Genomic DNA, 25460 nt, shown 5'->3' on the forward strand with positions numbered 1-25460 from the left:
GGGCCAGTCGCGTGTGCCCTGGAAGTTGGTGATGAAGCGGGTGCGCATATCGCTCCAGGAGGAGATCGTGCCGGGAGCCAGGTTCAGGAGCCAGGTGCGGGCGCCGTCCTTGAGCGCCATGGGGAACCAATTCGCCATGACCTTTTTGTCTCCGTTGGCGGCTACAATGCCCAGCTCGTAGAGCTGCAGGAACTCCACGGGGTCCACTATGACATCGTAGCGGGGAGGGAGGTCAGGCTTGAACTTGTCTGGCCATGTGATGCCGCGCAGCTCGGGGGTGAAGGCGAGGCAGACCACCATGGCCACCGGTGCCCTTTGCTGGTGCTGGACTTGTTCTTGTGGGTCACCACATGCCGCCACTGGGAGCAGCGCGGGGTTTTGTCGTGGAGGCGCTGGGGCGCGATCTTGGCACGCCGGCGCTGGGAGCGCGCGAGAACCTTCCCGGGGACGTGGATATCTTGGTAGCTCCCTTCTTGTTGCGCAGGCGCCGGACATGGACGGCCCCGCCCTGGGGCTGCGCGCCTTGGAGCCAAGGCACCTTCTTGGGGAGGAGGCGGCGGAGGCGCCTCTTGATCCTCGCCCCCTGCACGGGATGGAGGGCGAAGCAGCGAGAGAGACCGCAAGGGGGAGCCCCCTGCGGCACTGACGAGCTCGGTGATGCGGGCGAGCCAGTCCTCGTAGAGGTCATCGACGGGGCGATAGTGGAGGAGCTCCCGTGCCAAGAGTAGTGAGGCGTGCGCATCCATGGGTGCACGACGGGCGTGGGACAACGAGCCAGCTGGAGTCAGCGACGGGGTGGCGGTGCGGCCATCCCGCCGCACCGAGGGATGCTGGGACGAGGTCTGCTGCTCGTTCCCCGCCGGGTCGGTGGCGGCGTTGGCGGCGGGCGATGGGGAACGACGTGGGGGGCCGCCGACGGGCGCCGTCTGGGCGACGCAAGTGGCGCGAGCAGCCCGACGCTCGACGCGAGCCCGGCAAGCGTCAGCCATGGACACGATGGAAGATCACACGCGAACGGCGGAAGAAAGATTCCGGCGCACCCCTACCTGGCGCGCCAAATGTTGGATTTCGAGTTCCGACAGACCCTTGAGGTTCGAACACTGGGGTGCGCACGGAGATCTCTCCCCTACCGATCTACGTCCGATCCTCTCGTGCGAACTAAGATGAAAATGATGAACAACACAAGAGACGCGAGGTTTATACTGGTTCGGGCCACCGTTGTGGTGTAATACCCTACTCTAGTTTGTGGTGTGGTGGATTGCCTCAGGGGTTGATGATGAATAGTACCAGGGAAGAACAGCCTCGCGAGAGGTGTTCTTGAGCTGGTGCGATGAACTACTAGGGTGAGTTCTGTCGCCTCTCTTTCTCTCTGCTAGGGTTCTACCAGATCTCTCTCTCTCTCTCCTCTCTCCTCGGTGTCTAGATGTCTCTACTCTGTGGTGGCTAGCTCTATTTATAGAGGCACTGGGCCTCTCCCCGAATAATTGAGCGGGAAGGGCGCCAACAATTGGCCATTTTGAAGGGGAACATCTAGTACAAGTTATCCTGACCAAAGGTGGTCTTCGGCTGCCAAAAGCACTAGTGATGACGCCGTATTGGGCTCCACGGTGACCTTCGTCCTGCTGCTCTACTGGTCTTGGTCTTGTTGCACCAGAATGGCAACCTTTGCCCGATGCCTTGGCCTGTGCTTGCCCCCTTTGCACCAAAGAGGAAACAAGGACCCTGTGTAGGCTGGCGCCCGCCTGGCCTTGATCGTCATGGCTTACGTCACGGGATCCTCGCGAGGTGCCCCTGCCTTGATCTCTCCGCCTCCTCGCGAGCCTGCCTAATGAGGCTGCCTTTGAGGAAGCTTCCTATCGTCTGCCCCGCGAGGCTTGGCCCCTCGCGAGGGTCTTGAGCTTGTGTTGATGAAGATGGGCCGCGCTGGGCCCCCACCTGAGCCACGCCGCGGGCCGCAGGCAGGCAAGTCTGGGGACCCCCGTTCCTAGAACGCCGACACTATGGACCCGAAGGTCTGAGGTAAACTACTCACACTTCATCGAAGAGGCTATGGTGTTGATGTAGAAGCCCTCTGTGATGGATGCCCCCTCCGGTGGAGCTCCGGAACAGGCCCCAAGATGGGATCTCGTGGATACAGAAAGTTACGACGGTGGAATTAGGGTTTTGGCTCCGTATTTGATCGTTTGGGGTACGTAGGTATATATAGGAGGAAGGAGTACGTCGGTGGAGCAACAGGGGGCCCATGAGGGTGGAGGGCGTGCTTGGGGGCGTAGGCGTGCCCCCTACCTCGTGGCCTCCTCCTTTATTTCTTTACGTAGGGTCCAAGTCTCCTGGATCATGTTCGGTGATAAAATCACGTTCCGGAAGGTTTCATTCTGTTTGGACTCCGTTTGATATTCCTTTTCTGCAAAACTCTGAAATAGGCAAAAAAACAGCAATTCTGGGCTGGGCCTCCGGTTAATAGGTTAGTCCCAAAAATAATATAAAAGTGGATAATAAATCCCAATAATGTCCAAAACAGTAGATAATATAGCATGGAGCAATCAAAAATTATAGATACATTGGAGACGTATCAAGCATCCCCAAGCTTAATTCATGCTCGTCCTCGAGTAGGTAAATGATAAAAACAGAATTTTTGATGTGGAGTGCTACTTGGCATAATTTTAATGTAATTCTTCTTAATTGTGGTATGAATATTCAGATTCGAAAGATTCAAGATAAAAGTTCATATTGACATAAAAATAATAATACTTCAAGCATACTAACTAAGCAATTATGTCTTCTCAAAATAACATGGCCAAAGAAAGTTCATCCCTACAAAATCATATAGTTTAGTCATGCTCCATTTTCGTCACACAAGAATGCTCTCATCATGCACAACCCCGATGACAAGCCAAGCAATTGTTTCATACTTTAGTAATCTCAAACCTATAAACTTCCACGCAATATATGAGCGCGAGCCATGGACATAGCACTATGGGTGGAATAGAACATGATGAGGGGGTTTATGTGGAGAAGATAAAAAGGGAGAAAGTCTCACATCAACGAGGCTCATCAATGGGCTATGGAGATGCCCATCAATTGATGTTAATGCAAGGAGTAGGGATTGCACGGATGCATTAGAGCTATAAACGTATGAAAGCTCAACAAAAGAAACTAAGTGGGTGTGCATCCAACTTGCTTGCTCACGAAGACCTAGGGCACTTGAGGAGGCCCATTGTTGGAATATACAAGCCAAGTTCTATAATGAAAAATTCCCACTAGTATATGAAAGTGACAAAACAAGAGACTCTCTATCATGAAGATTATGGTGCTACTTTGAAGCACAAGTGTGGCAAAGGATAGTAGCACTGTCCCTTATCTCTTTTTCTCTCTTTTTTGGGGCCTTTTTATGGCCTTTCTCTCTTTTTTATATTCCTCACTTGGGACAATGCTCTAGAAAATGATGATCATCACACTTCTATTTATTTACAACTCAATGATTACAACTCGATACTAGAACAAAAGATGACTCTATATGAATGCCTCCGGCGGTGTACCGGGATATGCAATGAACCAAGAGTGACATGTATGAAAGAATTATGAATGGTGGCTTTGCCACAAATACTATGTCAACTACATGATCATGCTAAGCAATATGGCAATGATGAATGTGTCATGATAAACGGAATGGTGGAAAGTTGCATGGCAATATATCTCATAATGGCTATGGAAATGCCATAATAGGTAGGTATGGCGACTGTTTTGAGGAAGATATAAGGAGGTTTATGTGTGAAAGAGCGTACCATATCACGGGGTTTGGATGCACTGGCGAAGTTTGCACCAACTCTCAATGTGAGAAAGGGCAATGCACGGTACCGAAGAGGCTAGCAATGATGGAAGGGTGAGAGTGTGTATAATCCATGGACTCAATATTAGTCATAAAGAACTCACATACTTATTGCAAAAATCTACAAGTCATCAAAAACCAAGCACTACGCGCATGCTCCTAGGGGGATAGATTGGTAGGAAAAGACCATCGCTTGTCCCCGACCGCCACTCATAAGGAGGACAATCAAAGAACACCTCATGTTTCAAATTTGTTACATAGCATTTACCATACGTGCATGCTACGGGACTTGCAAACTTCAACACAAGCATTTCTCAAATTCACAACTACTCAACTAGCACGACTTTGATAGTATTACCTCCATATCTCAAAACAATCATCAAGCATCAAACTTCTCGTAGTATTCAAAACACTCGTAAAAAAATTTACTCTTGAATACCTAGCATGTTAGGATCATTTAAGCAAATTACCATGCTATTTAAGTCTCTCAAAATAATCTAAGTGAAGCATGAGAGATCAATAGTTTCTATAAAACAAATCCACCATCGTGCTCTAAAAGATATAGAGAAAATTCCTTATATGACACTATTTTAAATATTGCTTCCCTATTTGACACTGGAATTGTTTTTCTTCCCTATCTAACACCGTGCCTAAATTTTATGCCCTTTATGACACTTCCGTCTATTTTAAGCCTTAACGGTGTTAAATCATATGTGAAAAGACCTATTTGCCCTCATGGGGTATGTGACCAAGATTTTACCCCACTAGGTGAAGCGTGTGTACGTATGAGTTTTTCCCATGGTATGTGTTCTTGAGACACAAAGAAAGGGTTGCAAGGTAGAAGAATGAGCAGCGCCAACAGCCAAATAGCTGGCTTCGCCACTGCCGGCAAGTACGCGTACGTATTCAAATACCCAGGCGCCGGCCGGTCGTGTACACATACGTCTATGCATGTCCGAATACCTGTGTGTACACAGGTGAAGAAGAGGGGCTCAAAAAGGTAATGGGCGCGCATCACATAATAAGGTATGTATCAGGTTTATTTTATTTTTCTTATTATGTAGGCGTACATCTAACGTTTCCATCAAGCCACCGGCTGGACATCTATATAAACCAAGGCACCTAACAGAAGGGAGGGCAGCTCCCATCAACGGAAGCTCACACATCAGGAGGGACCAAGGAGACGCACATAGCAAAACAAGTCGGCCGCATACACACATCAAAATTTTGGTCATATACGGATATACCACATGAAGGGTAAATAGGTCTTTTCGTGTATAATATAACACCGTTAAGATTTAAAATGGACGGAAGTGTTATAAAGGGCACAAAATTTAGACTCAGTGTTAAATAAGGAATGAAAAGTTTTTTAGTGTCAAATAAGGCAATAGATTTTAAGACAGTGTTAAATAAGGAATTCTCTCAAAGATATAAGTGAAGTAGTAGAGCAAAACTATATAACTCAAAAGATATAAATGAAGTACATAGAGTATTCTAACAAATTCCAAATCATGTATGGCTCTCTCAAAAGGTGTGTACAACAAGTATGATTGTGGTAAACTAAAAAGCAAAGACTCAAATCATACAAGACGCTCCAAGCAAAACACATATCATGTGGTGAATAAAAATATAGCTCCAAGTAAAGTTACCGATAGAAGTAGACGAAAGAGGGGATGCCTTCCGAGGCATCCCAAGCTTTGGCTTTTAGGTGTCCTTAGATTATCTTGGGGGTTCCATGGGCATCCCCAAGCTTAGGCTCTTTCCACTCCTTGTTCCATAATCCATCAAATCTTTACCCAAAGCTTGAAAACTTCACAACACAGAACTTAAAATAGAAAATCTCGTGAGCTCCGTTAGCGAAAGAAAACAAAATACCACTTCAAGGTACTGTAATTAACTCATTATTTATTTACATTGCTGTTAAAACTAATGTATTACAACTTCTCTATGGTTTATAAACTATTTTACTAGCCATAGATTCATCAAAATAAGCAAACAACACACGAAAAACAGAATCTGTCAAAAACAGAACAGTTGTAGTAATCTGTAGCTAGCGCAAGATCTGGAACCCCAAAAATTCTAAAATAAATTGCTGGATGTGAGGAATTTATCTATTAATCATCTTTAAAAAGAATTAACTAAATGTCACTTTCCAAATAAAAATGACAGCAGTTCTCGTGAGCGCTAAAGTTTCTGTTTTTTACAGCAAGATATCAAGACTTTCCCCAAGTCTTCCCAACGGTTCTACTTGGCACAAACACTAATTAAAAACAAAAACACAACCAAAACAGAGGCTAGGTAAATTATTTATTACTAAACAGGAGCAACAAGTAAGGAATAAAAATAAAATTGGGTTGCCTCCCAACAAGCGCTATCGTTTAACGCCCGTAGCTAGACATAAAAAAGCAAGGATAGATCTAGGTATTGCCATCTTTGGTAGGCAATCCATAAGTGGCTCTCATAATAGATTAATAATGTAATTTAATTTTCTTTCTAGGAAAGTGTTCCATGCCTTTCCTTAACATAAATTGGAATCTAATATTTCCTTCCTTCATATCAATAATTGCACCAATCGTTCTAAGGAAAGGTCTACCAAGGATAATCGAACATGAAGGATTGCAATCTCTATCAAGAACAATAAAATCTACGGGCACATAATTCCTATTTACAACAATAATAACATCATTAATTCTTCCCATAGGTTTCTTAATAGTGGAATCCGCAAGATGCAAGTTTAAAGAGCAATCATCAAAATCACGGAAACCTAACAAATCACACAAAGTATTCGGAATCGTGGAAACACTAGCACCCAAATCACATAAAGCATAGAACTCATGATCTTTAATCTTAATTTTAATAGTTGGTTCCCACTCATCATAAAGTTCTCTAGGGATAGAAACTTCCAACTCAAGTTTTTCTTCATAAGATTGCATCAAGGCATCAACGATATGTTTAGTAAACGCTTTATTTTGACTATAAGCATGAGGAGAATTTAGCATGGATTGCAACAAGGAAATACAATAAATCAAAGAGCAATTTTCATAATTAAATTCCTTGAAATCCAAAATATTGGGTTTAGCAACATCTAGGGTTTTAATTTCCTCAATCCCACTTTCATCAAATTTAGCATCAAGATCTAAAAACTCCGAATTTTTGGAACACCTTCTAGGTAAAGGTGGATCATATTCAGTCCCATAATTATTAAGATTAATATTGCAAAACAAAGATTTAATAGGGGACACATCAATAACTTTTAGATCTTCATCTTTATTTTCATAGGAACTCGAAGAACACGCTCTTATAAAGGTATCTTTCTTAGCACGCATCCTAGCGGTTCTTTCTTTGCACTCATCAATGGAAATTCTCATGGCTTTGAGAGACTCATTGATATCATGCTTAGGAGGAATAGATCTAAGCTTTAAAGAATCAACATCAAGAGAAATTCTATCAACGTCCCTAGCCAAATCATCAATCTTAAGCAACTTTTCTTCAATCAAAGCATTGAAATTCTTTTGCGAAGTAATAAATTCTTTAATATTAGATTAAAAATCAGAGGGCATATTATTATAATTTCCATAATAATTGTTGTAGGAATTACCATAATTATTAGAGGGATTACTAGGATAAGGCCTAGGATTAAAATTTCCTCTATACACGTTGTTACCAAAATTATTCCTACCAACAAAATTCACATCCATAGATTCATTATTGTTCTCAATCAAAGTAGACAAGGGCATATCATTAGGATCAGAAGAAACACTCTTACTAGCAAATAATTTCATCCATCTTTCCACTCAAAACATTAATTTATTCTATCACATGCACCTTTTTATTAGTAGATCTTTCAGTATGCCATTGAGAATAATTAACCATAATATTATCTAGGAGTTTAGTAGCTTCTCCTAAAGTGATTTCCATAAAAGTGCCTCCCGCGGCCGAACCTAAAAGATTTCTAGAAGCAAAATTCAATCCGGCAAAAAAAATTTGTATAATCATCCACAAATTCAAACCATGAGTAGGGCAATTGCATATCATTAATTTCATTCTCTCCCAAGCTTGTGCAACATGTTCATGATCAAGTTGCTTAAAATTCATAATATCATTTCTAAGGGAGATGATCTTAGCAGGAGGAAAATACATAGAGATAAAAGCATCTTTGCACTTGTTCCAAGAATCAATACTATTTTTAGGCAAAGACGAAAACCAAGCTTTAGCACGATCTCTAAGCGAAAAAGGAAATAGCTTCAACTCAACAATATCGTTGTCCACATCTTTCTTCTTTTGCATATCACACAAATCAACGAAGTTATTTAGATGGGTAGCGGCATCTTCACTAGGAAGGCCAGAAAACGGATCTTTCATGACAAGATTCAGCAAAGCGGCATTAATTTCACAAGATTCAGCATCGGTAAGAGGAGCAATTGGAGTGCTAATGAAATCATTTTTGTTGGTATTGGTAAAGTCACACAATTTAGTGTTATCTTGAGCCATCGAAACAAGCAAGCAATCCAACACACAAGCAAACAAAAAGCAAGCAGGCAAAAAGAGGCAAATAGAGAAAGAGAGGGAGGATAGAGAGAGAGAGAGAGGGCGAATAAAACGGCAAGGGTGAAGTGGGGGAGAGGAAAACGAGAGGCAAATGGCAAATAATGTAATGCGGGAGATAAGGGTTGTGATGGGTACTTGGTATGTTGACTTTTGCGTAGACTCCCCGGCAACGGCGCCAGAAATTCTTCTTGCTACCTCTTGAGCACTGCGTTGGATTTCCTTGAAGAGGAAAGGATTTCCCTCAGTTTTTGAGAACCAAGGTATCAATCCAGTAGGAGGCTATGCGCGAGTCCCTCGTACCTGCACAAAACAAATAACTCCTCGCAACCAACGCGATAAGGGGTTGTCAATCCCTTCACGGTCACTTACGAGAGTGAGATCTGATAGATATGATAGGATAATATTTTTGGTATTTTTGTGATAAAGATGCAAAGTAAAATAAAAGCAAAGTAAAAAAGCAAAGGAAATAACTAAGTATTGGAAGATTAATATGATGAAGATAGACCCGGGGGCCATAGGTTTCACTAGTGGCTTCACTCAAGAGCATAAGTATTTTACGGTGGGTGAACGAATTACTGTTGAGCAATTGACAGAATTAAGCATAGTTATGAGAATATCTAGGTATGATCATGTATATAGGCATCACATCCGATACAAGTAGACCGACTCCTGCCTGCATCTACTACTATTACTCCACTCATCGACCGCTATCCAGCATGCATCTAGAGTATTAAGTTCATGAAAATAGAGTAACGCCTTAAGCAAGATGACATGATGTAGAGGGATAAATTCATGCAATATGATAAAACCCCATCTTGTTATCCTCGATGGCAACAATACAATACGTGCCTTGCTGCCCCTACTGTCACTGGGAAAGGACACCGCAAGATTGAACCCAAAGCTAAGCACTTCTCCCATTGCAAGAAAGATCAATCTAGTAGGCCACACCAAACTGATAATTCGAAGAGACTTGCAAAGATAACCAATCATACATAAAAGAATTCAGAGAAGATTCAAATATTGTTCATAGATAATCTTGATCATAAACCCACAATTCATCGGTCTCAACAAACACACCGCAAAAAGAAGATTACATCGAATAGATCTCCAGAAGAGAGGGGGAGAACATTGTATTGAGATCCAAAAAGAGAGAAGAAGCCATCTAGCTAATAACTATGGACCCGAATGTCTGAGGTAAACTACTCACACTTCATCGGAGAGGCTATGGTGTTGATGTAGAAGCCCTCCGTGATGGATGCCTCCTCCGGCGAAGCTCCGGAACAGGCCCAAGATGGGATCTCGTGCATACAGAAAGTTACGGCGGTGGAATTAGGGTTTTGTGTCACAGCCCTAGAATTTGATTGCAATTAGTTTCATAAGCATCCTGCATCATGTCTAAATTTCTGAAACTGGAATTGAGGATTGTTGAAACCTCAGAAATCTGATTAAAAGAAGGGCAAGCACCCTTTAAATTGCATTATGTGAATCCAAATGCCCTAAAAATAGTTTTCTGAATTTTGGCAAGAGTTATATATCAAACACAAATTCTGGAACATTTTTAAGGAATTATTTGGTCTCTGAATTTAAATCAATAATCTATTTGAATTTGGGGATATATTCATAATATATAATGAATATATTTTCAAAAGCTTTGAAATGTTTTATGTACTTTTGGAATAGTCCAAAGATGTAACATAAAATATCTCAGAATGTTTTGGCACTGTTTGAAATTATTTTGAATTTGAAAATAGTGGCAAAATAAAATGAAAGGGAAACATAACAGAAAAATTAAAAAGAACAAACTTACCTGGTCTCACCTGTGCAGCCCACCAGAGAGCTCAGCCATCCGCTGTAGCACTCGGCCCAGCCCACCAGCGCCCTCCCTGTCGTCTACCTCCTCGAGACAGTAGGACAGGGGCGTGTGCTCGCCGTGCGCCGGCACGCGCCAGCCACCTCCTTCTTGCCGCTTGCCTCCCCGACGCTGCTACGAGCGCCACGACACCCCTGGAGACCCCCTCACTCTCTGATCTCTCCCTCGCCCTCTAGCCTCTTCCCCGAGCGGAGCTCATCGTCGCCGCTCGTCACCACCGCGGCCACCGTGCCCCTGCCGGCTCACTAGCGTGCCCATCGGCTCCGCCTCATCACCACACGTCGACAAGCCAACGGCCACGACCTCGGGAGCCCCTCATCGCCGGCATCTTCGTCATCATCAAGCTTCGGCACCGACTACCGCCGCCGTCGATTCGCTTGCTCCAGCTCCTCCCCGACCCCGCCGTCCTTCTCCACCGAGCCACTGTGAGCTTCTGTTGTGTTTCCCCCTTTTTCCGTTGTTCCCCGCGCCCTCTAGGCCGTAGCCCCGCCATGACCGAAAGCTTGCTCGCCACCATCCATGTTGCTGCCGTGGCGAGAGCCCACGCACGTTGCATCCGAAGACGCTATCGTCCTCAGCACACTCCCAGGATTCCAGAACTACCATCCATTCGACCTCGCATGCACCGTAGCGTCTTAGCTGTCGAGCCCGTACTCTGGCCGCCGCCGCGGGCTCGTCTCCGACGAGTATAGGCCACCCCAGCCACTGTCGCTCGCCCAGTTGGATGTGGCGCACCTTCAGCTATCCGTAGACGCAAACCACGCGCAAAACCAAGCCCCGTAGCTGTTTTCCGGCGAGTTTCCGCCGGAGTTGAGGTCGCCGTCGGCCGAACTCCGGCGGGCTGACGTGGTCGCTTAGTTAGGCGCTAATCACCACTAATCCATCTCTAACAAACACTGACAGGCGAGCCCCGCAGCGGGTCAAATCCCAGTCAACACGGGATTAACTCCCAGTTAACAGTGAGCGAATGACATGTGGGACCCGGTCGTCAGGTTTGACCTGGTCAGCGTCAGTTGACTCACTGACGTCATGCTTGCACAATGCTGACGCTATAAATCATTTTCTGGATTTAGGTTTATTCAGGAAATTCCAGAAAATGCCCAAAACTTCTAAAAATCATAGAAATTAATCTATAGCTCCAAATGAAATAATTTATATATGAAAAATTATCAGAAAAATTCAAGGAATCCATCTGTACCATTTTCATGCATGTTTGAACAATGTTTGTCCTCTATTTTGGACAAAACAAATAAAGGGCATTTAAATAATCATATATGGAGTTGGAATTTGAATCATGTATTCAAACCAACTTCATTTAAATCATAGCTAGATGCATTAGCTCAAATCACAGCATATTGCCATGTCATGATCATGCATCATATTATGCATTGCATTGATTATATTCTTTCTGTGTTTGCCGGTGATTGTTCCCCCCGATAGACGTGCTTCCGACGATGAGTTCGATGACACCGATGAAGAGCTATAATATCTTCAGAAGTGTCAGGCAAGCAAAAACCCCTTGTTCATTCCGATACAACCCCACTCTCTCGCTCCTGCTTTTTTTTACTGCATTAGGACAACAACGATTCAAGTGTTACATGTTGCGGTAGTTGAACCCCTTTCCTCTGCATGACCTGTCATTGCCACAGTAAATAGATGAAACCCACTAGCATGAGTAGGAGTTGTTTGAACCCTGATGTGCCTACTCATTCATGCTTGTTTGTCATGCCTACTACTGCTTAGAGTTGAGTCAGGTCCGATTCATTGGGGATGAATTTGAATGTGGTGAACATGTCCTACTGTGTGTGAACTAAGTGTGTGAACACGATTTGATAAAGGTAGCGGTGAGAGGCCATGTAGGAGTACATGGTGGGTTGTCTCATTGCAGCCGTCCTCAGGAACTGAGTTCTGTGTTTGTGATCCATGAACAGTTACTACCACACATTGGGTTCCGGTAACTCGACCCCTCTCGACTTATTAATCCAGTCGATCTCTATCCAGGAGTTGCAACTAGTTTCTGATGTTTGTAGGTAGTGTTAGTAGTCTACCAAGTGGCACTCGGTATAGGTGGGCTTGGGAAAGACTAGGCACAGTGGCACGGTGTACCAAGTGGCACCCGGATGGTGGGCTTGGGAACCCTGCTCACATCGTTTGGGGCCGTGAGCGACACCCCGGCCGGATCTCCTTGCGGATGGAACCCGAATAGGCGATAAACCTGGACTAGAGACTTGTTGGTTAGTCAGGTCGTGGCCGACTCCCTCGCCCGGCTTCCGCTTGAAGGTTGCCGAGGTACATGACGTGTACAGGGCGATAAGTGGCGAGAGCGTGTGTGAAGAAGTACACCCCTACAGGGTTATCATTATCTATTCGAATAGACGGATTCCTCGGATATGGAAACTTGGACCCCTTGCATAGTTCATAGACAAGTGAAAGTGGATACTCTAAAATGCGCAAGATAAGTGTGAGTGCTATGGATGGCGTTCTCGCAGGGAGACGGGAGCGGATCCATAGTGAAGTATTGTTATGGTGAATATGTGGACTCGTGTGCGCCACCTCAAAAGAGTTACTTGCAGTCGTAGTTCAGGTTAGCCACTGAGTCAAAGCTGGCTTGCTGCAGTTAAACTCCACCACCCCTTTGTTGATACTGATGCATATGTAGCTAGTTCTGATGTAAGTCTTGCTGGGTACATTTGTACTCACGTTTGCTTAATTTATGTTTTGCAGAGAGACTTCAGTCTCGCTAGTAGTTCCGCTTGGACTTCGACGTTTAGCTTGTTACCTCAGCTACGATCTTGTGCCCTCGGCAGGATCTGGTAGATAGTCAGGCTTCTCAGCCTTTTTCATTTGTAGATGTCTGTACTCAGACATGTTAAGCTTCCGCGTGTGCTTTGACTTGTATGCTCTGAATGTTGGGTCATGAGACCCATGTTTGTAATATCTCGCTCCTCGGAGCCTAATGAATAAATACTTTGAGTCGTAGAGTTATGTTGTGATGCCATGTTGTATTTACACATATCGAGCATATTGTGTGTATGATTGAAATGCTTGGTATGTGTGGGATCCGACAATCTAGTTGTTTATCCCTGGCAGCCTCTCTTATGGGGAAATGTAGTCTAGTGCTTTCATGAGCCATAGTAGTCCGCTACAGCCCGGCTCACCGGAGTCCTTCTAGCCCAGCACTACTGCTCAGGACACTTGACTGGCCGGCATGTGTTTCACTTCGTTCCTGTGTGTGTCCCTTCGGGGAAATGTCACGCGGTGACATCCGGAGTCCTACCTAGCCTACTACAGCCCGGGTTACCGGAGTCCTGTTAGCCTAGTGCTACAGCCCGGATTCGCACGCTGCTGACCGACATGCTCGAAGTTGATTCATGTATGCATGTCCCCATGGGTTAGTGCCGCTTTGGGTTCACGACTAGCCATGTCGGCCCGGGTTCTCTATCATATGGATGCTAGCGACACTATCATATACGTGAGCCAAAAGGCGCAAACGGTCCCGGACCATGGTAAGGCGACACCCATGGGAATACCGTGCGTGAGGCCGCAAAGTGATATGAGGTGTTACCGGCTAGATCGATGTGACTTGGAATCGGGGTCCTGACAGCGTTGGTATTAGAGCCTGACTGCATGTAGGATTACCAAGCCATACTGGTCAAAGTCGTGTCTAGAAATGCTTTAGTTATATAAGGGAATTGATTGTGGAAGGGAACGTAAGGCTCTTTTTACTCCTTATCCTCATGACCTTCTGATCTGAGTCATCTTATCTTTTCTACGGGGGTTAAGAACTAGGCTTCTCTTCTATCTCTCAGGATGACGTGTTACTAAACCGTAGTTGCCTAGGATTGTTGGGTTTAAGCCTTAATTCAGTTCCTACTACTTCCGTATGTTGACCGTTGATCCCAGAACTTTGATATCGTGATGTTGAGTGGTTATGCCACCATTTTGCATGATGTCTCAAATCATTTTGAGCATTTACAGCCGTTATGCTGTCCGAGTCATCCCATGTTTCTAAACAATCTAATGCATTTGCAAATCCCTTTCTCCTGTGTTCGATGTCTTTTGTGCCAGTCTAACCATACTATCCGATGCATTGAGGTAATTTATTGCCTTGACATATATGTTGGAGTTATTATTATGATCCTAGGTGTCTCAGAAGATTACCTAGTAATCTAGCTATGTTTGGTGTTCCCCGTGTGATGATTCTGGCCATCATTCTTGAAAGCATCCTGTGATGCCATTTAGTAGTAGGTATTCTACTCCTGTGTTCTTGACCCAAGAATCACTCTGTTCACTTCGTGTTGATATTGTTGCTAGTTCCTTTAGGATATTAGTAACCTTCGCGATAGTCCTCGAGGTCCGTGGTATTTCCTTCTTCCAAATACCATGAACCATTAAGGCAGAAGTTCTTTGAACCAAAATATCACAATCAGAGTACTCTTGAGGAGTTTTCCATTCATAATTGTGATTCTGCCAGTTCTACCTTCCTGCATGGGTTATTTGGAAGAAACCTGTTGAACTTGGTTCGACATATTAATCTATGCATCCACAACTCAGAAAGATATATGTCCTCTTAAGTTGTCCCTCTTCATTTGTATTCCGACCATCATCTATCAATTGATAGTCAGGAGTAGTTGTGCGATCGTGTTCATCGATGCCTGCTATTCTTGTGGTCCGTCAAGCCATTCTATTCCAGAATGACTAGGAGAAACAAACTCCAGTACCTTATCCATATCTAGGATTGGGTCGAAGTAGTTGTATTCCATGGATCAAAATGCCAACCCAGCTTTTGCTCTGTTCTACCTTGGAGTGTTACCATATTTATTTCAAGAATGTCATGAGAATTGCACCACCTCTTATGAATTCTTGATGCAGTGATACTCTTGCCATCATTTTTCATTCCTCGGTCCCGTGTTGTCGCAATCGGAATGCCGGCAAGTGAACTATGATGTGTGAAATAAATACTCCTAGCAACTCCGTTGCTTGGTAGTTAATGGACATTAATATCATTCTTAGTATGCTGATTATTGAATCATCACCCTAAGGTTGATCGTGCTACCTAGTCCTTATTTCTGGTGCACTCTTCGATCAATGAGTTAGGATTATTCAACCCCTTTCTTATTTGATCATATCATCTTGCCTCGAAAGCAAGATTGTTCTCGAGCATAGTAACATATCGGTGGTTCTTGATGTTCCAAATATCGGAAGTATTACCAGGTTAACACCTGACCGCTATGTTGAGTTCGTGATCATGCTGGTTTTCCTCCAAACCACCCATTCTCCAAGAATCTGTGTTGGATACCCCTGAGCTAGTTGGTTAAGCTAAACAACAACTTGGAGAGTTGGAAGATAAAAGCTTGTCTGACTTAGTTCGTGTCACGGGATATCTTTTGTGTGTGTGTTGAAGAAAGATGATATCTTCATTGATTGGTCCTCGTGATCAGTTGTGGGATCTATTGTCTTGTCCAAACTTTGTTTTGAGTGTGGGCTATCCTCAAATCAAACCAGAACCAACGATGTTCGTAATGTTGTCTTACTCGTGGTTGACTCCTCGAGCATACACCATTACATCTTTGGTCTGACCAATACTATCACATTGTTCACATAGTGGTGGAAGTCCAGTGATATGGAAACTTCGATGAGTTTCTATTGAGCCCATCAGCGGCATTTTGTCTCCTCCATGATTTGTGTTGAACATCCAGCTAGTGTTGGAAACTTGTGTAAGCATTTTCTTCACGCCCTGTTCATGAAGTATATGTTTGGATGAAAGAAGTGACTTCCTTTGATTCACGTGCATTTGATTTAAGTTGCCGTCGTGAATTCGGAAAAGTTTGTTTTGCTTCCTCTGGAATCATCCCAAGTCAGTCATGCACGTGCGAAGTATTCTATGGTCTGATAGATTGATCATCTTCATTCCATATGTATCCCTAGCACACCAAGCCACTGATTGACTTGTTCAGGGAGAAGAAGTTCTCCATAAGAGCTAATCATATGTCTTATGCAAGGACTTCGATATCCTTGATGATGGTTCCCAACCAGGACTCGGTAGTGTTTCATTGTAAGACCACCATGTGGTCATGCTTGTCTGGGACAGCGTGTTCACGTGTGTTTAGCAGAACCAGCTCATGTTTTGGAGCTTATTACCATAGTCCATTCCCTGAGAATCTCACAATGTCATCTTGTCGATTTGTGTTGCAAATTTTCATTGTCTTTCTAGACTTGATGAGTCTGGAATATCGTGTTACCAACCAGATCTGAATCTCGGGCAGATATGATGGTTGGAATTTTTCCAAGATCTATGATGTAGGCCCCGACAAGGCTGACGTTCTAGCCGACACACCTAGCCGGAAGGTCTATCATTGTAGTAACTTGATTGAGTTATTTAACCATCTTCTCCATGAGGATTTAGTGCAACTTATTCTAGGAGTTGTTCCTTGGGGATTCTTGTGCTCTTAGTTTCTTCAGTTATTCTATAACTACTCAAAAGTGGAATCACTTTGAGTTTTTCTCAAGTTACTAGAATCATTTCCAGCATTTGCATTTTGTTCCCAGCTTGCACCCGCCTTTGTGCCTTTTTACTATGGTCTGCCTTCTCAGTAATTTTTATTTTAGGATCATCCTCAAAAGTGGGCTTACCCTAGACCCTATCCTTTCTCGATGATAAGAAGAAATCATCCATTGTGTTGTCTTCAACAAGGTAGTCCACATCATCCATTCTAGTATGAGTATGCCATTTCTTCAAGCTCCTTCACGTGATCGTTTGTGATTGCCTCAGGCTGGTGAGAAGAGTTTCAATGACCTCTGAATCAAAAGTAATTCTTTTTGCCACTTAAGGGAATATTTCTGTGAGTCACCTTCTTTAAGATGTCTCGTTATGGTATCATGGCAATTATCTCCTCGCTACTTTGAAACCATGCACCATCTTACTCCAGCGTGGAATTGTTGCCTATCCAATTGAACCTTTGTCATTTACCTCTTTCCATTGCTCCTGATGTGTGTGCTATGTCTCAACTCAAGAGATGTTCTTACGTCTCACTCTGTGAGCTGATCTTGAGTGCTCGATCTTCGAGGAGATCGATTCCTGTAGGGTTTTCCTTTCTTTCTGCTGTCATCATGCTGGATGAAGATCCCGAAAGCAAAGACGTCAAGATCAAGATGACGCAATGAATCAACATCCTTGGGAAGGACAGTTGGATCGAGAAGACTGCGATAGTTTTGTGACCCCCCTACCTTCTTACCTCACATCTTGAATCTCGGGCCGAGATTCTTGTTTAGTGGGGGTGAGTTGTCACAGCCCTGGAATTTGATTGCAATTAGTTTCATAAGCATCCTGCATCATGTCTAAATTTTTGAAACTTGAATTGAGGATTGTTGAAACCTCAGAAATCTGATTAAAAGAAGGGCAAGCACCCTTCAAATTGCATTCTGTGAATCCAAAATGCCCTAAAAATAGTTTTGTGAATTTTGGCAAGAATTATATATCAAACCAAAATTCTGGAACATTTTTAAGGAATTATTTGGTCTCTGAATTTAAATCAATAATCTATTTGAATTTGGGGATATATTCATAATATATAATGAATATATTTTCAAAAGCTTTGAAATGTTTTATGTACTTTTGGAATAGTCCAGAGATGTAACATAAAATATCTCAGAATGTTTTGGCACTGTTTGAAATTATTTTGAATTTGAAAATAGTGGCAAAATAAAATGAAAGGGAAACATAATAGAAAAATTAAAAAGAACAAACTTACCTGGTCTCACCTGTGCAGCCCACCAGAGAGCTCAGCCATCCGCTGTAGCACTCGACCCAGCCCACCAGCGCCCTCCCTGTCGTCTACCTCCTCGAGACAGTAGGACAGGGGCGTGTGCTCGCCGCGCGCCGGCACGCGCCAGCCACCTCCTGCTTGCCGCTTGCCTCCCCGATGCCGCTACGAGCGCCACGACACCCCTGGAGACCCCTCAATCCTCTCCCTCACTCTCTGCTCTCTCCCTCGCCCTCTAGCCTCTTCCCCGAGCGGAGCTCATCGTCGCCGCTCGTCACCACCGCGGCCACCGTGCCCCCGCCGACTCACTAGCGTGCCCATCGGCTCCGCCTCATCACCACACGTCGACAAGCCAACGGCCACGACCTTGGGAGCCCCTCATCGCCGGCATCGTCGTCATCATCAAGCTTCCGCACTGACTACCGCCGCCGTCGATTCGCTTGCTCCAGCTCCTCCCCGACCCCGTCGTGCTTCTCCACCGAGCCGCTGTGAGCTTCTGCTGCGTTTCCCCCTTTTTCCGCTGTTCCCCGCGCCCTCTAGGCCGTAGCCCCGCCATGACCGAAAGCTTGCTCGCCGCCATCCATGTCGCTGCCGTGGCGAGAGCCCACGCACGTCGCATACGAGGACGCTATCGTCCTCAGCACACTCCTAGGAGCCCAGAACTACCGTCCGTTCGACCTCGCATGCACCGTAGCGTCTTAGCTGTCGAGCCCGTACTCTGACCGCCGCCGCTGGCTCGTCTCCGGTGAGTATAGGCGATAAACCTGGACTAGAGACTTGTTGGTTAGTCAGGTCGTGGCTGACTCCCTCGCCCGGCTTCCGCTTGAAGGTTGCCGAGGTACATGACGTGTACAGGGCGATAAGTGGCGAGAGCGTGTGTGAAGAAGTACACCCCTGCAGGGTTATCATTATCTATTCGAATAGCCGGATTCCTCGGATATGGAAACTTGGACCCCTTGCATAGTTCATAGACAAGTGAAAGTGGATACTCTAAAATGCGCAAGATAAGTGTGAGTGCTATGGATGGCGTTCTCGCAGGGAGACGGGAGCGGATCCATAGTGAAGTATTGTTATGGTGAATATGTGGACTCGTGTGCGCCACCTCAAAAGAGTTACTTGCAGTCGTAGTTCAGGTTAGCCACTGAGTCAAAGCTGGCTTGCTGCAGTTAAACTCCACCACCCCTTTGTTGATACTGATGCATATGTAGCTAGTTCTGATGTAAGTCTTGCTGGGTACATTTGTACTCACGTTTGCTTAATTTATGTTTGCAGAGAGACTTCAGTCTCGCTAGTAGTTCCGCTTGGACTTCAACGTTTAGCTTGTTACCTCAGTTACGATCTTGTGCGCTCGGCAGGATCTGGTAGATAGTCAGGCTTCTCAGCCTTTTTCATTTGTAGATGTCTGTACTCAGACATGTTAAGCTTCCGCGTGTGCTTTGACTTGTATGCTCTGAATGTTGGGTCATGAGACCCATGTTTGTAATATCTCGCTCCTCGGAGCCTAATGAATAAATACTTTGAGTCGTAGAGTTATGTTGTGATGCCATGTTGTATTTACACATATCGAGCATATTGTGTGTATGATTGAAATGCTTGGTATGTGTGGGATCCGACAATCTAGTTGTTTATCCCTGGAAGCCTCTCTTATGGGGAAATGTAGTCTAGTGCTTTCATGAGCCATAGTAGTCCGCTATAGCCCGGTTCACCGGAGTCCTGCTAGCCCAGCACTACTGCTCAGGACACTTGACTGGCCGGCATGTGTTTCACTTCGTTCCTGTGTGTGTCCCTTCAGGGAAATGTCACGCGGTGACATCCGGAGTCCTGCCTAGCCTACTACAGCCCGGGTTATCGGAGTCCTGTTAGCCCAGTGCTACAGCCCGGATTCGTACGCTGCTGACCGACATGCTCGAAGTTGATTCATGTATGCATGTCCCCATGGGTTAGTGCCGCTTTGGGTTCACGACTAGCCATGTCAGCCTGGGTTCTCTGTCATATGGATGCTAGCGACACTATCATATACGTGAGCCAAAAGGCGCAAACGGTCCCGGGCCATGGTAAGGCGACACCCGTGGGAATACCGTGCGTGAGGCCGCAAAGTGATATGAGGTGTTACCGGCTAGATCGATGTGACTTGGAATCAGGGTCTTTTGGCTCCGTATTTGATCGTTTGGGGGTACATAGGTATATATAGGAGGAAGGAGTACGTCGGTGGAGCAACAGGGGGCCCACAAGGGTGGAGGGCGTGCTTGGGGGGGGGGGGTAGGCGCGCCCCCTACCTCGTGGCATCCTCCTTTATTTCTTGACGTAGGGTACAAGTCTCCTGGATCATGTTCGGTGAGAAAATCACGTTCCCGAAGGTTTCATTCCATTTGGACTCCGTTTGATATTCCTTTTCTGTGAAACTCTGAAATAGGCAAAAAACAGCAATTCTGGGTTGGGCCTCCGGTTAATAGGTTAGTCCCAAAAATAATATAAAAGTGGATAATAAAGCCCAATAATGTCCAAAACGGTAGATAATATAGCATGGAGCAATCAAAAATTATAGATACGTTGGAGACGTATCACAGTCCGGCATAAAGCTTGGGCGCTAGTGGCGTGCTCCATAGAGGGCATTTTCGGCATTAAGCTCGGCTAAACTCCTTCAACTTTTTTGAACCAAGGTGATTTATGACACCTCGGATATTGTCCGGCGTTGGAGCTCGGATACAGTCCGACGTTGGAGCTTGGACATAGTCCGGCGTTGGAGCTTGGATACATTCCCGCGTTGGAACCCGGAAGCAGTCCGGCGTTGGTGCTCGGCTGCAAAAGATACCTCGAATGCAGTCCGGCGTGGGAGCTCGGACGCAAGAGGACGCTGCCGCCCGGGAACAACTTCAAACCCGAGGTGTGGCATAAAAATAATAAGGCATTGATAAAGGCCGAGAACTTAAAGGGGCTCCTCGGATACCCGACGTATAAACTCTTTGGATTTACTTCGACGATCCTCAAGATCGAAGATGGGAAGATTTGTTGAACCAGTTTTCAAGACCGACGATTGAAGATGAAGAACATTTCGAAAGAATCGAGGAGCGTCCCCAACTTGAAGACCGGTTCAGGGGGCTACTGACGGTGTCCTAGACTAGGGGGTACTCACCATGTCATCTCCCAATCAGTTGGACTGGGCCAAGGACCCTCATGGCCGTATGCTCATGGGCCAGTTCAGACAGTCGATGTATACACGAGGAAGATTCCATAAGACTTGGTGATCAAGACAAGGACTCCTCTCCACCGGCGTATTCGACTAGGACTCTTGTTATCCTAGGCCACTGGTACATTATATAAGCCGAGGCCAGGCTAGTGGGTAGATTATTATGACATTACTCATCATACTTGTAGGGTTTAGACCACGACATACGATCTCGAGGTAGATCAACTTTTGTAACCCCTATACTAATCAAAGTCAATCAAGCAGGAAGTAGGGTATTACCTCCATCAAGAGGGCCCAAACCTGGGTAAACATCGTGTCCCCTGTCTCCTGTTACCATCGATCCTTAGACGCACAGTTCGGGACCCCCTACCCGAGATCTGCCGGTTTTGACACCGACAGGGTGCCCCTGTCCACGTATATAAAGGAGGTGGGAGAGAGGTTGGCGGCCAGGAGGGGGAGCTATGGGGGGGTCCTACTTGGACTCCTAGTCCAAGTAGGATTCCACCCTTTCCTTTATTCCACCGGAGGGAATAGGAAGGAGATGGAGAGGGGAAGGGAAAGGGGGCGCCGCCCCGTCCTCCTTGTCCTATTCGGACTCCCAAGGAGGGGGGCGCGCGGCCAACCCCCGCGGGCTTCCCTCTCTCTCCCTTAGGCCCATGTTGGCTCAATACTTCCCCAGGCGGTTCCGGTAACCCCTCGGTACTCCAGAAAAATACCTGAATCACCCGGAACCATTCCGATGTCCGAATACTACCTTACAATATATGAATCCTTATCTCTCGACCATTTCGAGACTCCTCGTCATGTCCGTGATCTCATCCGGGACTCCGAACAAACTTCGGTAACCAAAACACATAACTCTTAATACAAATCGTCATCGAACGTTAAGCGTATGGACCCTACGGGTTCGAGAACTATGTAGACATGACCGAGACACATCTCCGGTCAATAACCAACAGCGGAACCTGGATGCTCATATTGGCTCCTACATATTCTACGAAGATCTTTATCGGCCAAACTGCATAACAACATATGTCATTCTCTTTGTCATCGGTATGTTACTTGCCCGAGATTCGATCGTTGGTATCATCATACCTAGTTCAATCTCGTTACCGGCAAGTCTCTTTACTCGTTCCGTAATGCATCATCCCGCAACTAACTCATTTTTCACATTGCTTGCAAGGCTTATACTGATGTGCATTACCGAGAGGGCCCAGAGATACCTCTCCGATACACGGAATGACAAATCCTAATATTGATCTATGCCAACTCAACAAACACCTTCTGAGACACCTGTAGAGCATCTTTATAATCACCCAGTTATGTTGTGACGTTTGATAGCACACAAAGTGTTTCTTCGGTATTCGGGAGTTGCATAATCTCATAGTCAGAGAAATATGTATAAGTCATGAAGAAAGCAATATCAATAAAACGAAACGATCATTATGCTAAGCTAACAGATGGGTCTTGTCCATCACATCATTCTCTAATGATGTGATCATGTTCATCAAATGACAACACATGTCTATGGCCAGGAAACTTAACCATCTTTGATAAACGAGCTAATCAAGTAGAGGCATACTAGGGACACTTTGTTTGTCTATGTATTCAAACATGTACTAAGTTTCTGGTTAATACAATTCTAGCATGAATTATAAACATTTATCATGATATAAGGAAATATAAATAACAATTTTATTATTGCCTCTAGGGCATATTTCCTTCAGTTTGTACTCACCTTTCTTATAGTGAAGTTGTGTGGACCAATCGGTCCATAGCTGTGGTTTTTTACTCCTCAAGTTGAGGAGGTTTTTCCATGTTAAATCATGTGTAAAATGTGCATGTTGTTTGCCTTATTCCACTACTTACTTGTTAGTTGAAATTGTCCTTAAAGTTCACTACAAGTGAGGGGGTTGCGTAGTGTGCATATTTGTCGTGTAGGTGAATTTGTGCATCGCATCTTTGCTGCCTGCCCCAAACAGAGGATACATTTTGAATATCTAGTCTAGTTACTCCATTCCAAATTAATCAAAGTTCTAACTTTACCCGTCTCTACCATCATGAAACTCCATCACTAATGTACTTCCTCCATATCACAAATAAATAATTCATTACCTTTTTGGTTCAAAATTTTAAAGAAAAATGCTTGATCAGCGCCAAAAAATTATCACCCGGTTTTCCACACACACAAAAAAGATCACCCGATCATTTTTAAACGGGGGCGCAAGGTTTTCCCCATCATTTCATTAAGAGGGAATAGGGTTTGTTCATTTTACAATCGTTACACATACAACAAGTTACATGGCAATTACTCTCGCACTAGAATTTTCCCTAGTTTCCTCACACCCGCCGTGGTCCAAAGCCGGGCCTTCGTTAGAATGTTATTGAGCAAAATCATCGATGGGGCGCTGTTTTGACGGAAGTCTCTGGAGTTCATTTCGTTCTAAATAATCCAAGAAACAAGCATGGTGAGGGAAGCCATGGCCTTCCTATTTGGGGTGTTCGCGGTGGTTCTATTGGCCCACCATTCCTCCATGGAGCCGTCCGCGTGCGAAGTAGATGCATCCAGGTGGGCAAGTCCTAGCTTCTCAATGACTAAGGTCCTGAGCCTTATGGTGAAGCAACATTTGTAGAAAAGCTGAGACCCCGATTCTTGCTCCCTCTTGCAGAGAGGGCAAAGACCATAATTTGGCCACCCGCGCTTGGCTAACCTATTGGCGGTCCAAATCTGGTCCTGCAAGGCTAACGAGACAAAGAACTTGACCTTTGCTGGCACCCAAGCCTTCCAGACTATTTGTTTCGTAGAAGAGAATGTCATACCCAGAAATTGCGCCTTGTAGGCGAAGACCGCCGAGTAGAGTCCGTTAGCTCGTGTGCTTCCACACAATGTCGACTTCAGTATGCTCATCAAGATGAAAGTCAATCTAGAGTGAAGTGCATCCTAGGTCTTTAAACTATTTCAAATATGTCACGTAGATCCTTAAATTATAAAAATCGTCATTAGGTTCTCGAAATGCAATATGTGTGTTGCCTAGGTTCTTAAACTGTTTAGAGGCGTCACTTAAGTCCTCGAACTATTTCAAAGATGTCGCATATTTACAGGTTATACTTGGCACTTTTTATTGTTCGATGACCTACATGACACCTCTCTCACGGAATAGTTCAAGGGACCTCTGATATTCTACAATGCTCGGTCTAGCTTCGTCGCTAAATACAGGGGAGCCACGCCCACGCTGTTTGTGAAGCTAGCTGGTGGAAATTCACACACACCGTTGCCGAGAATGAAAATGTGTGTTGGAAGAGCACTCTAGCCAACGCGCCGATGCGTGCAGATTTTCGAGCAATTCATCACATGCGCAACGGCCGGCGCCGGTCACACGTAGAATAGATTATATTCCCACGGCGCAAATCGCCGCGCGCGTCGTGTCTTCCACCTATATATATGACCAGCCGGCCGATGCGGCGGTCGAATCCCTCGATCGGCTTGACGATCGAAGGAGGCGACACATGGCCGGCGGCAGCGACGCCGGCATGGGAGCCTGCGGTGCCGACGGCCTGGAGCTTAGCCTCCGCCTTGGAAGCCCGACGGCGGCCCCCGCCCCGGCGCCGGCGCCGGCACGGAGGAACCTCACAATTGTCTACGACCGGCGCGTGATGTGCGCCGTCGACGTGGTCGAGCTACAGGTCCGTCAACATGCATGTCCCAAGCGCGACGCACGTTACGTTTACGTACGCCATGAATGAGCGGTGAACATGGCCATGGCCGGCTAATTAGCAGCTAGCCTTGTTGATTGTAGGCAATGGCAATCATATCCATGGCGAACCAGGAAACGACGGGGAGGATCACAGACATGGACGACGCCGGCATCGCGCAAGGGGCTTGCCGCCCCGCTCGCGCGCAGACGAGGGCATCTCCGGATCACGGCTGCATCGAGGCGCCCACGCCGCTCGGCGATCAGGGGGGCCTGTCGATGAAGCGCTCGCTGCAGCGGTTCCTCGAGAAGCGCAAGGCGAGGGCCAGCGCCGCGTCGCCGTACGTCGTCCACCGGCCCGCCCGGGCGCCGAGATCTTGATGGCCGAACAGATGATCTGATCGTCCCGCCGACAGACAGGTGTCGCCGGCCGGCAGCGCGTGCGTGCGTGCGTGCGTGCGTGTCGCCGGCAATGGCTAACCCTTTTCCCCATTTCCCCATTTCCTCGCGAATCGCGTGCCCAGGTTGTAACACCGCAATATGCTACCATTTGATATGCCTAACAACATTC

At 45.7% G+C, this 25460-nt stretch overlaps 1 protein-coding gene across 1 annotated transcript; it reads left to right on the forward strand.

Annotated features, from left to right (window-relative positions):
* Window positions 1-24589: 24589 nt before the first annotated feature.
* LOC123107952 (protein TIFY 5-like) lies at window positions 24590-25457 on the forward strand. Its single transcript, XM_044529830.1, has 2 exons — window positions 24590-24881; window positions 24995-25457. The coding sequence occupies exons 1-2, from the start codon at window positions 24705-24707 to the stop codon at window positions 25268-25270; spliced, it is 453 nt and encodes a 150-aa protein (XP_044385765.1). The 5' UTR covers window positions 24590-24704; the 3' UTR covers window positions 25271-25457.
* Window positions 25458-25460: the final 3 nt, after the last annotated feature.

This window comes from Triticum aestivum, chromosome 5A (genome assembly GCF_018294505.1).
Source record: "Triticum aestivum cultivar Chinese Spring chromosome 5A, IWGSC CS RefSeq v2.1, whole genome shotgun sequence".
Classification (NCBI taxonomy): Eukaryota; Viridiplantae; Streptophyta; class Magnoliopsida; order Poales; family Poaceae; genus Triticum; species Triticum aestivum.